We start from the raw sequence: 12717 nt of genomic DNA on the forward strand, positions 1-12717 counted from the left end.
AATGGATCAAAGACCTGAATGTAAGTCATGAAACCATAAAACTCTTAGAAAAAAACATAGGCAAAAATCTCATGGACATAAACATGAGTGACTTCTTCATGAACATATCTCCCCGGGCAAGGGAAACAAGGCAAAAATGAACAAGTGGGACTATATCAAGCTAAAAAGCTTCTGTACAGCAAAGGACACCATCAATAGAACAAAAGGTTCCCTACAGTATGGGAGAATATATTCATAAATGACAGATACAATAAAGGTTGACATCCAAAATATATAGAGAGCTCACACACCTCAACAAACAAAAAAGCAAATACTCCAATTAAAAAATGGGCAGAGTAGCTGAATAGACAGTTTTCCAAAGAAGAAATCCAGATGGCCAACAGGCACATGAAAAGATGCTCCACATCGCTAGTCATCAGAGACATGCAAATTAAAACCACAATGAGCTATCACTTCACACCAGTAAGGATCACCATCATCGAAAAGACAAACAACAACAAATGTTGGTGAGAATGTGGAGAAAGGGGAACTCTCCTACACTGCTGGTGGGAATGTAAATTAGTTCAACCATTGTGGAAAGCAGTATGGAGGTTCCTCAGAATGCTCAAAACAGAAATACCATTTGACCCAGGAATTCCACTTCTAGGAATTTACCCTAAGAATGCAGCAGTCCAGTTTGAAAAAGACAGATGCACCTCTATGTTTATCGCTGCACTATTTACAATAGCCAAGATATGGAAGCAACCTAAATGTCCATCAGTAGATGAATGGATAAAGAAGATATGGTACATATACACAATGGAATATTACTGAGCCATAAGAAGAAAACAGATCCTACCATTCGCAACAACATGGATGGAGCTAGAGGGTATTATGCTCAGTGAGATAAGCCAGGCAGAGAAAGACAAGTACCAAATGATTTCACTCATCTGTGGAGTATAAGAACCAAGGAAAAACTGAAGGAACAAAACAGCAGCAGAATCACAGAACCCAAGAATGGACTAATAGTTACCAAAGGAAAAGGGACTGGGGAGGATGGGTGGGAAGGGAGGGATAAGGGTGGGGAAAAAGAAAGAGGGCACTAGAATTAGCATGTGTAGTGCGTGGGGGGCGTGGGGAGGGCTGTGAAACACAGAGAACACAAATAGTGAGTTTACAGCATCTTACTACGCAGATGGACACTGACTATGAAGGTGTATGTGGGGGGGACTTGGTAAAGGGGGAAACGTAGTAAACATAATGTTCTTTCTGTAATTGTAGATGAATAATAGCAAAAAAAAAAAAAAAAAGTGTCCTTGACCAGGTAATTACTAGAAACCTCCCCAATCTGGGGAAGGAGACAGTCTCTCAGGCCATGGAGGTGCACAGATCTCCCAACACAATAGACCTAAGGAAGACAATATCAAAAAATATAATAATTAAAATGGCAAAGATCAAGAATGAGGACAGAATTTTAAAAGCAGCTAGAGAGAGAAAAAAGATCACATACAAAGGAAAACCCATCAGGCTATCATCAGACTTCCCAAAAGAAGGAGTGGCACGATATATTTAATTAAATGAAACAGAAGGGCCTCGAGCCAAGAATATTCTACCTGGCAAGATTATCATTTAACTTTGAAGGAGGGATTAAATAATCTTCAGATAAACAAAAGCTGAGAGAATTTACCTCCCAAACCACATTTACAGTGTATTTTGGGGGACTGCTATAAACGGAAGTGTTCCTAAGGCCAAGGAAGTGTTCCTAAGGCTAAATAGATGTCACCAGGGGAAATAAAAGCACAGTAGAGAAAGTACAACAATTAATTACTAAGCAGGTACAAAATCAAATCAACTACCCCCAAAGTCAGTCAAGGAATACACAAAGAGTACAGAATATGATACCTAATATATAAAGAATGGAGGAGGAAGAAAAAGGAGGAAAAAAGAAAAAAGAACCTTTAGGTCACGTTTATAGAGGCAGACTAAGCAAGTTAAATTACACTGTTAGATAGTAAGGGAATAACCCTTGATCCTTTGGTAACCACGAATCTAAAGCCTGCAATGTCAATAAGTACATACATATGGATAATCACCCTAAATGTAAATGCTCTGAATGCACAAATCAAAAGACGTAGAGTCACTTAATAGATAAAAAAAACAAGACCCATCTATATGCTGCCTACAAGAGACTCACTTCAAACCCAAAGACATACACAGACTGAAAGTGAAGGGATGGAAAAAGATATTTCATACAACTAATAGGGAGAAAAAAGCAGGAGTTACAGTACTTGTATCTGGCAAAATAGACTTCAAAACAAAGAAAGTCACAAGAGACAAAGAAGGCCATTACATAATGATAAAGGGGTAAGTCCAACAAGAGGATATAAGTATTATAAATGTTTATGCACCCAGCACAGGATCACCTACATATGTGAAACAAATACTAACAGAATTAAAGGGGTAAAAGAATGCAATGCATTCATTTTAGAAGACGTCAATACACCACTCACTCCAAAGGACAGATTAACCAGACAGAAAATAAGTAAGGAGAAAGAGGTACTGAACAATGTACCACAACATATGAAACTAGAAATAAATTACACAAAGAAAATGAAAAAGCCCACTAACATACGGTGGCTTACTAACTTGCTCCTAAATAATCAATGGATCAATGACCAAATAAAAACAGATATCAAACAATATATGGAGACAAATGACAACAATAACTCAACACCGCCAAATCTGTGGGACGCACCCAAGGCTGTGCTAAGATGGAAGTATACTGCAATATAGGCCTACCTCAGGAAAGAAGAATAATCCCATATGAACAGTCTAAATTCACAATTAACGATATCAGGAAAAGAAGAACAAATGAGCCCAAAGTCAGTAGGAGGAGGTACATAATAAAGCTTAGAGCATAAATAAATAAAATGGAGAAGAATAAAACAACAGAAAGAATCAATCAAAGCAAAAACTGGTTCTTAGAGAAAATAAACAAACCAGATAAACCCCTAGGCAGACTTCTCAAGAAAAAAAGAGTTTACACATGAAAAGAATCAGAAATAAGAAATGAAAAATCACTACAGACACCACAGTAATACAAAGAATTATGAGAGAATACTATGAAAAATTTTATGCTAACAAACTGGATAACCGAGAAGAAATGGACAACTTTCTAGAAAAATACAACCTTCCAAGACTGACCCAGGAAGAAACAGAAAATCTGAATAGACCAATTACCAGCAAGGAAATTGAACTGATAATCAAAAAACTAGCTAAGAACAAAACTCCTAGACCAAATGGCTTTACCAGTGAATGTTATCAAACATGTAGTGAAGACCTAATACAGATCCTCCTTAAAGTTTTCCAAAAAGCAGAAGAGGAGGGAATACTTCCAAACTCATTCTACGAGGCCAGCATCACTCTAATACTAAAACCAGACAATGACACCTCAAAAAAAGGAAATTACAGACCAATATCCCTGATGAACATAGTTACAAAGATACTCAACAAAATATTAGCAAACCGAATTCAAAAATTCATCAAAAAGAGGCATGATATACTTAATGCAATGAAATAGAAGGGCCTCGAACCAAGAATACTGTATCCAGCATGATTATCATTTAAATATGAAGGAGGGATTAAACAATTCCCAGACAAGCAAAAATTCATCAAAAAGAACATCCATCTTTATCAAGTAGGATGTATTCCAGGGAAGCAAGGATGGTACAACATTCAAAAATCCATTATCATCATCCACCACATCAAAAAGAAAAAGGACAAAAACCCAATGATCATCTCCACAGAGACCGGAAAAGCATTTGAGAAAATTCAACGTCCATTCATGATAAAAACTGTCAACAAAATGGGTACAGAGGGCAAGTACCTCAATATAATAAAGGCCATACATATATGACATACCCACAGCCAACATCATACTTAACAGCGAGAAGCTGAAAGCTTTTCCTTTAAGATTAGGAACAAGACAAGTATGCCCACTCTCCCCATTTTAATTCAACATAGTTCTGGAGGTCTTAGCCACAGCAATCAAACAACACAAAGAAATAAAGGCATCCAGATTGGCCAGGGAGAAGTTAAACTGTCCCTGTTTGCAGACGACATTATATTGTACATAAAAAACCCTAAAGAATCCACTCCAAAACTACTAGAACTAATATCTGAATTCAGCAAAGTTGCAGGATAAAAAATTGAATACAAAGAAATCTGTTGCATTCCTGTACACTAACGATGAACTAGTAGAAAGAGAAATCAGGAAAATAATTCCATTCACAATTGCATCAAAAAGAATAAAATACCTAGGAATAAACCTAACCAACAAGTGAAAGACCTATACTCTGAAAACTACAAGACATTCATGAGAGAAATTAAAGAAGATACAAATAAATGGAAACACATCCCGTGCTCATGGATAGGAAGAATTAATATTGTCAAAATGGCAATCCTGCCTAAAGCAATCTACAGATTCAATGTAATCGCTACCAAAAGACCAATAGCATTTTTCAACCAACTAGAGCAAATAGTTCTAAAATTCATATGGAACCGCCAAAGACAACGAATAGCCAAAGCAATCCTGAGAAGGGAGAATAAAGCGGGGGATTATGCTTCCTGACTTCAAGCTCTACTACAAAGCCACAGTAATCAAGACAATTTGGTACTGGCACAAGAACAGACCCACAGATCAGTGGAACAGAACAGACAGCCCAGATATAAACCCAAGCATGTATGGTCAATTAATATATGAAAAGGAGCCATGGATACATAATGGGGAAATGACAGCCTCTTCAACAACTGGTGTTGGTAAATTGGACAGCTATAGACAAGAGAATGAAACAGGATTATTGTCTATCCCTAAACACAAAAGCAAACTTGAAATGGATCAAAGACCTGAATGTAAGTCATGAAACCATAAAACTCTTAGAAGAAAACATAGACAAAAATCTCTTGAATATAAACATGAGCAACATTTTCCTGAACGCATCTCCTTGGGTAAAGGAAACAAAGTAAAAAATGAACAAATGGGGCACAGAAGCTACAGGGCATAAATATGCAAAGAAATAAAAAGCTAACCATTTCTAACAAACAATAAGGCTTCTCTCTCACTTACCAACTTTACATTTCCCTGTATGGCCCCGGAAGATGACTGGTTAGCCAGAGACGGGTAAGATTCCTCAAGGGAGGAACAACCTAAGACAGGCACAGTCGCAGGGGGGTCATCAGGTGAGAAATTGGGGATCAACAGAGGTGAGGGGCTTAGAACCTCACCCCCCCGTTCTGAGAGAAATCTTCTGCATACGTGGATGTTTTATTGCCCTTGTCTAGCTTGGATTAACACATAGTCTACAGGCACACACCTGATCATCTACATTTGCTCTCTTACAACACTAAACTATGTTTTCTTCTTTTATCTTGTATCTTCCTACCACTTCAGCATTTTATTAAAAATAATAATAATAAAGAGAGAAATGTGGTATCCACATATAAATCAAGTATAAAAATCAAATGAGTATTCATATTTGAACTGACTGTTTATAGTTCATAATGCATGAGCAAAACCGAAAGTTTCTGTGATGACTGCCCTTGTACTGTTCACTATGTAACTTATTCATTATGTAAGAATTCGTTCTCCATGTAAGAACTTGTTTGTTATGCCTCAGAAGATTGGAGACTGACGAAAATTAGGCTTGGGGTGGATTAATGATTGTGCATTGAGCATAGACTCCCCTATACAGAATTTTATTGTCGTTAACAACCATTTGATCAATAAATATGAGAGATGCCCTCACAAAAAAAAAAAAAAAAAAAAAAAAGGACAGCCTTCCAATGGTAAAATAAATAAGTAACCGGGATGTAATGTATAGCATAAGGAATATAGTCAAGATATTGTAACAGCTTGGTAGGGTGATAGCTGGAACCTAGAATTATGTATATAAATGTTTTATCACTGTGTTGTACACTTGAAACTAATGTAATGTAATACTGTGCATCAACTACCCTTCAATAAAAAATAATTATCTAAAAAAAAAAAAAAATGAACAAATGGGACTAAATCATGCCAAAAAGCTTCTGCACAGGAAAGGACAGTATCAGCATAACAAAAAGGCATCCTACAGTATGGGAGAATATATTTGTAAATGACATATCCGACAAGGGGTTAACATCCAAAATATATAAAGAACTTACACACCTCAACACCCAAGAAGCAAATAACCCTATTAAAAAATGGGCAGAGGATATGAAGAGACACTTCTCCAAAGAAGAAATTCAGATGGCCAACAGGCACATGAAAAGATGCTCCACAATGCTAATTATCAGGGAAAAGCAAATTAAAACCACAATGAGATATCACCTCACACCAGTTAGGATGGACAACATAGAAAAGCCTAGGAACAACAAATGCTGGCGAGGATGCAGAGAAAGGGGAACCCTTCTACACTGCTGGTGGGAATGTAAATTAGTTCAACTATTGTGGAAAGCAGTATGGAGGTTCCCCAAAAAACTAAAAATAGAAATACCATTTGACCCAGGAATTCCACTCCTAGGAATTTACCCTTAGAATGTAGGATCCCAGTTTCAAAAAGACATATGTTTATTACAGCACTATTTACAATAGCCAAGACATGGAAGCAACCTAAGTGTCCATCAGTAGATGAATGGATAAAGAAGATGTGGTACACATACACAATGGAATACTATTCAGCCATAAGAAACAAATCCTACCATCTGCAACAACATGGATAGAGCTAGAGGGTATTATGCTTAGTGAACTAAGTCAGACAGAGAAAGGCACATACCAAATGATTTCCCTTATTTGTGGAATATAACAATGAAGCAAAACTGAAGGAACAAAATAGCAGCAGAGGCACAGACTCCAAGAGGGGACTAGTTGTTACCAAATGGCAGGGGTGGGGGAGGGAGGGTTAGGAGGAAGGGAGTAGGGGTTTTGGGGTATCAATGATTGGTGCACATGGTGTGTGTTAGGTTACGGGGAATAATACAGTGTAGCTCAGAGAAGACAAATAGGGACTCTGGCATCTTACTACAATGATGGACAGTGACTGCAATGGGGTATGTGGGGGGACTCGATAATAAGGGTGAATGTAATAACCACATTGTGTTTCTTGTGAACCCTTCATAAAAGTGTGTATCTATGATACCTTAGTAAAAAAAAAAAGCAATGATCTAACAGCAATGGAAATCAATGATGCTGGTTAATCTGTCAAATTAATGTTTTCCTTTATTAGTATAATCTTTGAAGTAACTCAAGTATGTTTCTTGTGCAGTTAAGTCAAGGGTCCACTTTTTTTTTTTGGTACAGAAGGCTCCTTTCAATGAGATAAAGAGCAGTGTTTAAAAAATCATGTTTATGAGGTATGAGATAATAGGGTGACTAGAAACCTCTATCATCTACAACTCAAGTCAAAGAGGCCAGGAGTCATAGAGGTTGTTTAGTTAGCATTATGTCTCCTAAGAGATGAAAATGCCTAATGATCACAGGGAGAAAAATGTGTTTCTAAGATTATCTAGCTAGGAATCCTTACAGAAAAAAATTTTTGTAATGTCCAAATGTTTTCAGTGAAATTCTGATAATTGCTTTGCTAACAACCTCAACTTCTCCTAAAAGTAACTATAGATTTTCCCTCTAGTTAAGAGTATCCCCATACAAAGCATTTGCTCATCAAACCTTAAGGTAAAACAAGTGATTTCTAATTTGCTCCTCTTTAGAGATCTTATGTACCATTTAGACTTCAGAGCAGATAAATACTGAATGAAGAACAAGTATCAAGGAGCAATGAAAGTAAATAATATCTTCTAGCAGTGCTAACAACTATAAATATATGCATTAATTCATGTAGCATCACACAGAGGTTTCTATCAGAGGAGTTGGAAAGAAACTACTTACTTTCCTGCTACATGAGCATTTTCAACATAAACCAGGGCAGCTTCTAATCCTTTCAATTGAACCACAGCATTGGAATCAGTCACAAATTTTTTGATCAATCCTAAAAATTTGGACCATTCTGGGCTCTTTTCATCCTTTATTTTCTGGAAGATCTTCAGGGACTCTTCATACCCACTTAACCTTGCTTTCCACAGCTAAAAGAAAAGTATTTTGAAAGAAAACAAAATAATATTATCTGCTATTAATTTTGGGAGGGAGGTAAAAATGACTACCCTCTACCAGGTATTTTGAACAAAGGACCCCATGATTAGAATCAAAAAAGGTGCTTAAGAAATTCAGATAGTTTTCAAAAATGATTAGCTAATAAACTTTTCCTTGTAAGTGTTTAATACTTATGATATTCTGCCAAGGCCATCTAAAATTCATAACTGGCCACTAAAAATGTATCTTGTTTTGTATCCAAATATTAGTTAGTACTTCTTTATAATATAGGATTAAAGATGAAGCAATTTAAACATGAGAAATCATCCTGCTGAAATTGCCCAATCTCCAAAGTATGTTGTTTTCCAGTTGTATTTTGTAATCATTAGGCAGCTTTATACTATACTATACAGCATAAGTGCTGACAAAACAAGCCTGTGACATTAAATTTGATTTCCAGAAAAATCTTACCTTGTGCTCACATTTCTGATCAACCGGCAGTTTCATCCACTCATTGTCATCTCCCATTGTGCTTCCACTTTCTCCTTAAAATTAAGAGTAATTCCTGGTTAGATAAAAATTGATACCTATTAATAATTCTAGCAATCAAACAGTATCCTAAGACAAAATTATTTTTCTGAGATTATTTTAATGTACATGCAAGCAAGATTAAAAAGATCTCATTCTTTGGTCAAATGCCCATTTAATTTTATTAATAGAATATTTAAAAAGTTTAAAAAAAAAGTCAACCAGAAAATTAAATGAATCTAGAAGGGACAGGATTTTTTTTTTTAAGATGCTTGTATATTTTTTCAAATGGTAATTTCTTAGATATATGACAAAGCTAGAATAAAACTGAAGAGCTGAGTTACTTGGCTTTCTAAAAGGGAAAGAAAAGAGTTTCAAAGAAAATCATAGTATTGGTAACCTGAAATTTCTCTAGAATATTTCCGTATCTCGATGTTACTGAGCTACCTAATTCTGATAAATATGACTCTAGTCAATATGTTTACATAATCTGGTAAAAAATTAAATTCCTGAATAAATCTCTATTCCTTTATAAACTTTAAACCATTTTTTAGTTAGTGAGGCTTGTAGTCAACCCTCCTTAACAATTTTATGCTACACATTCATTAAGATAACACCTTTTTTTCTGAGTATAAAAGTAATGTACATTAACAGCAGAAAATCTGGAAAGTACAGAAAATACATAAGGGAAGGAAAGTATTAAAATACAATTTTACCACCAATTAGTAACCATGATAAACAAGTGAAGTGTGTATCCACTTGAATCCTTCCAGATTTTTTAAAAATTGAAGTATAGTCGGTATAGAATGTTATATTTGTATCAAGTAAACAACATAGTGATTCCATAGTAATCTACATTATTAGATGCTCACCCTAATTAGTGTAGTTATATCTGTCAACTGACATTAAAGAATTACTGACTTCCATCCCCATGACTAATTTATATATGATTAAGATTTTGTGCGTCTTTATCCTCTTCACCTATTTCATGCAATATATAAGTTATATGATAAAGTCAAAGAACACCCTCTTGTATTCTTTTTCTACATGGCCACAAACATTTTCCCATATTTGAGAACATGATGTATAAAGGCTGCATAGCACTCCATTTTATGAATGTACCATCATTACCAATCCTAAGACTGGGCATTTAAATTGTTGACAGTTTTTCATTATTACAAATAACATAGTAGGGATTCTGCTTCTCTCCATCCCCAGTCCTAGTCTAACATAAATTGTATCTTCAACAAGTATTTGTTCAATGAATATGTACCTTGATGATGTTTACTATAAAAAAGGTATTATGCATAGTACTTTTTAAATATGTTGATTCATTTTGTACTAACAGCAACTTCATGAAAAATACTCTCCCAACTTTACACACTAGGCTCATTGTTTAACTTGCCTAAAACAAAAAGAACTGGTAGACAGTGATATCATTAAGATTCAAAGTCTGTGTCTCTTCCTTTACAACTTGTTCTCTCCCATCAAAATGTAGGAAATATCCCAGGTAAGGTTATACACTCAAAAGACTGGATTGTAAAAGTTTATCAAGGTAAGTGGAACTTTCATTAAGACTTCCCTCCAAAATCCCCAGGACCTTGTGAAACAGCAGAAGTATTTTAGAGCAGAAACCACACTTTAACAGAGAACCTGTAAGGATTCTAATACAGCAATGGTGGGAGATATAACAGTACAACAGTCTGGGAAATAGTATGGTATTGCTTAAGTTGAAGATGTACATACTCTTACTATCCAGCAACTCCATTCCTAGGTATATATCCTAGAAATTGATGCCAACTGCACCAGAGGACCTACACAAGGATATTCATAGCAATGTTGTTTATAAAAGCCAAAAGTTGGAAATACAAGTTCATGAAAAAGCGAATGAATACATAGTGGCATATTCACTGAGTGCAGTATTTTACAGCAACAAAAATGAATGAACTACTGCAGTGCTTCTCAAACTCAACAGTGAACAACCAATCTTTTTTTTTTATTTCAAATAATTGTACACTGATATGTTTGTAAAACACAATAAAAATTAATTATTGGACCTGTGTATTTTTAAAGTTCCCAAGCTAATGTAAAACAGTCCAGTCACCAGGTAAAACAATTTGATGGTTTCTTAAAAGTTAAACAGAAATATCATTTGGCTCTGCAATTCCACTCTTAGGTATATGCCCAGAGAACTGAAAACAGGTATTTCAACAAGTACATGTACATGCATACTCAAAGCACTATTCACACTGGCCAAAAAAAACCAGCCAAAATATCCATAAATGGATGAATAAACAAGTTGTGGTATGTACATGAAATGGGTGATTATTCAGCCACAAAAGGAAATGAAGTACAGATACATGCTACAATGTAGATGAACTTCACAAACACGATGCTAAGTGGAAGAAGCCAAACACAAAAGGTCCCACATTGTGTGATTCCATTTATATGAAATATCCAGAACAGATCAATCCATACAAACAGAATGCAGATCGGTGGTTGCCAGGGGTTGAGGAGAGAGGGAAATGGGGGAGAAACTACTTATTGGGTAGGGAGTTTGACTGTGGAGTGACGGAAATGCTTTGGAACTAGACAGAGATGGCAGTTGCGCAACACTGTAAATGTACCAAATGCCACTGATTGTTCACTTTAAAATGGTTAATTTTATGTTATGTGACTATCACCTCAATAAAAATTTTTTTCAAGTTCCCAGGTGATTCTAACTAATGTGCAGCTTGGGTTGAAAACCTCAAAGGTTACCTCCTGGCCCCAAGTTTGAGCTGTAACAGCAGTCTCTCCTGTTCTTCAAAGAGAAGCACTCAAATGAAGATTTATTTAAAACACCTTCCAACAAAGAGAATGTGAACAATAATACTTGACTGTTAGTATTCTATGAGTTCAATGCAATGGTTTTTCTTGCTGGCTGCTTCTAGAAACAATAAAAAGATTATTCAACCTAACTGTTTAATAGAGATGTTATACTTTCTGAATGGTTTCTACTACTTTATAGCCTGAGTTTTTAAAAACTGGTGTTTATGATTTTGCTTCTTTCTATTCAAAGGAAAGGCTTACTTCATACTCAAACTTCTGCAGCCACTGAAATAACGGACAGTGTTTGTGTATGCATGTGGCACTGGGGACTCTTGTTCTGTCTCTGTGTTGTCTTTTTCTAGGCTTGATGTACTAAGAGAAAAGGACTTTTGAACAAATTTCTCCCCTAATTATTTTAATTTTAAAATAAATTTTGTTTACTTTTGTAGATTCTTAAGACAAAGTGGGAGGTGGTACTAATTCCATTTTTTAAAGGTAGGAGAGAGACGCATCGTTTTGCCCCCCCAAGTGTTAACTACACCAAGAAAGCTTAAAAAAACAAAAACAAAAGCCAGAGCTTCAGTTCTTTATTTGGTCAATACATAAATAAAAGAAAATAAAATGACTAATAAAATTATAAGCGGTCTGTGCATTATGTTTAATGTATTTTATTCTCTTTCAGATATTCAGTTTGTGACTTGTATTAATGAGTATCATTTTCAAGTAACATGAGTAGAATGTTGTCTAAATTCAGATTTGGGTATTTGTATTTGCTTTTTTTAATCCTACAAAATTCTAAAATAAAGTCATCTGTAATTTAGAAATGAAATAAATAATTTCAAATTGGAAATGCCAAATACTGATAATGGTAATAAATTGTTTATTGAGCCCTTGCTAGATGCCAAGTACCACCTAGTCTAAGAGTTTTACATGTACTACTCATTTAATCTGCACAACTCTCTGAGGTAGGTACTACTATCCCCCCTTTACACACAACCATGCTGAGGCAGTATGCATTTCCTCAGTAAGTTACCCAAGGTCTCACCTCAACTAATTGGTGGTTTTGAAGATACAGGATTTTTTTTAAAATTTAGATTCACAGACAGAAATAGAAGTTAATAAAAATTTTCTGAAACAGTGGAAACTCAAACTTGGTAAGACTATTACTGCTCTCTGAATTATTGTATTTTTTTCCATTTATTGGTCATTTTATATATGCCAGGACTGAGGAGCTAATCTACCTGTCCTGTAAATGCTGGTTTCATCTGAACTCTGTG

The 12717-nt window shown here is 35.4% G+C and overlaps 1 protein-coding gene across 3 annotated transcripts in view; it reads right to left on the reverse strand.

Annotated features, from left to right (window-relative positions):
- CKAP5 (cytoskeleton associated protein 5) overlaps positions 1 to 12717 on the reverse strand; it is a 139101-nt gene that overhangs the window by 100715 nt on the left and 25669 nt on the right. For 2 of the 3 annotated variants that reach the window (XM_057507626.1, XM_057507627.1), the window contains exons 2-3: positions 8573 to 8646; positions 7901 to 8094 (exon numbers count right to left, since the gene is read on the reverse strand). In XM_057507626.1, the coding sequence (XP_057363609.1) occupies positions 7901 to 8094; positions 8573 to 8629 (251 nt within the window). In that variant the 5' untranslated portion in view covers positions 8630 to 8646. Of the gene's footprint in view, positions 1 to 7900; positions 8095 to 8572; positions 8667 to 12717 lie in introns of all 3 variants that reach the window. The other variant, XM_057507625.1, reaches the window with a different exon arrangement.

This window comes from Manis pentadactyla, chromosome 9, assembly GCF_030020395.1.
Source record: "Manis pentadactyla isolate mManPen7 chromosome 9, mManPen7.hap1, whole genome shotgun sequence".
NCBI lineage: Eukaryota > Metazoa > Chordata > Mammalia > Pholidota > Manidae > Manis > Manis pentadactyla.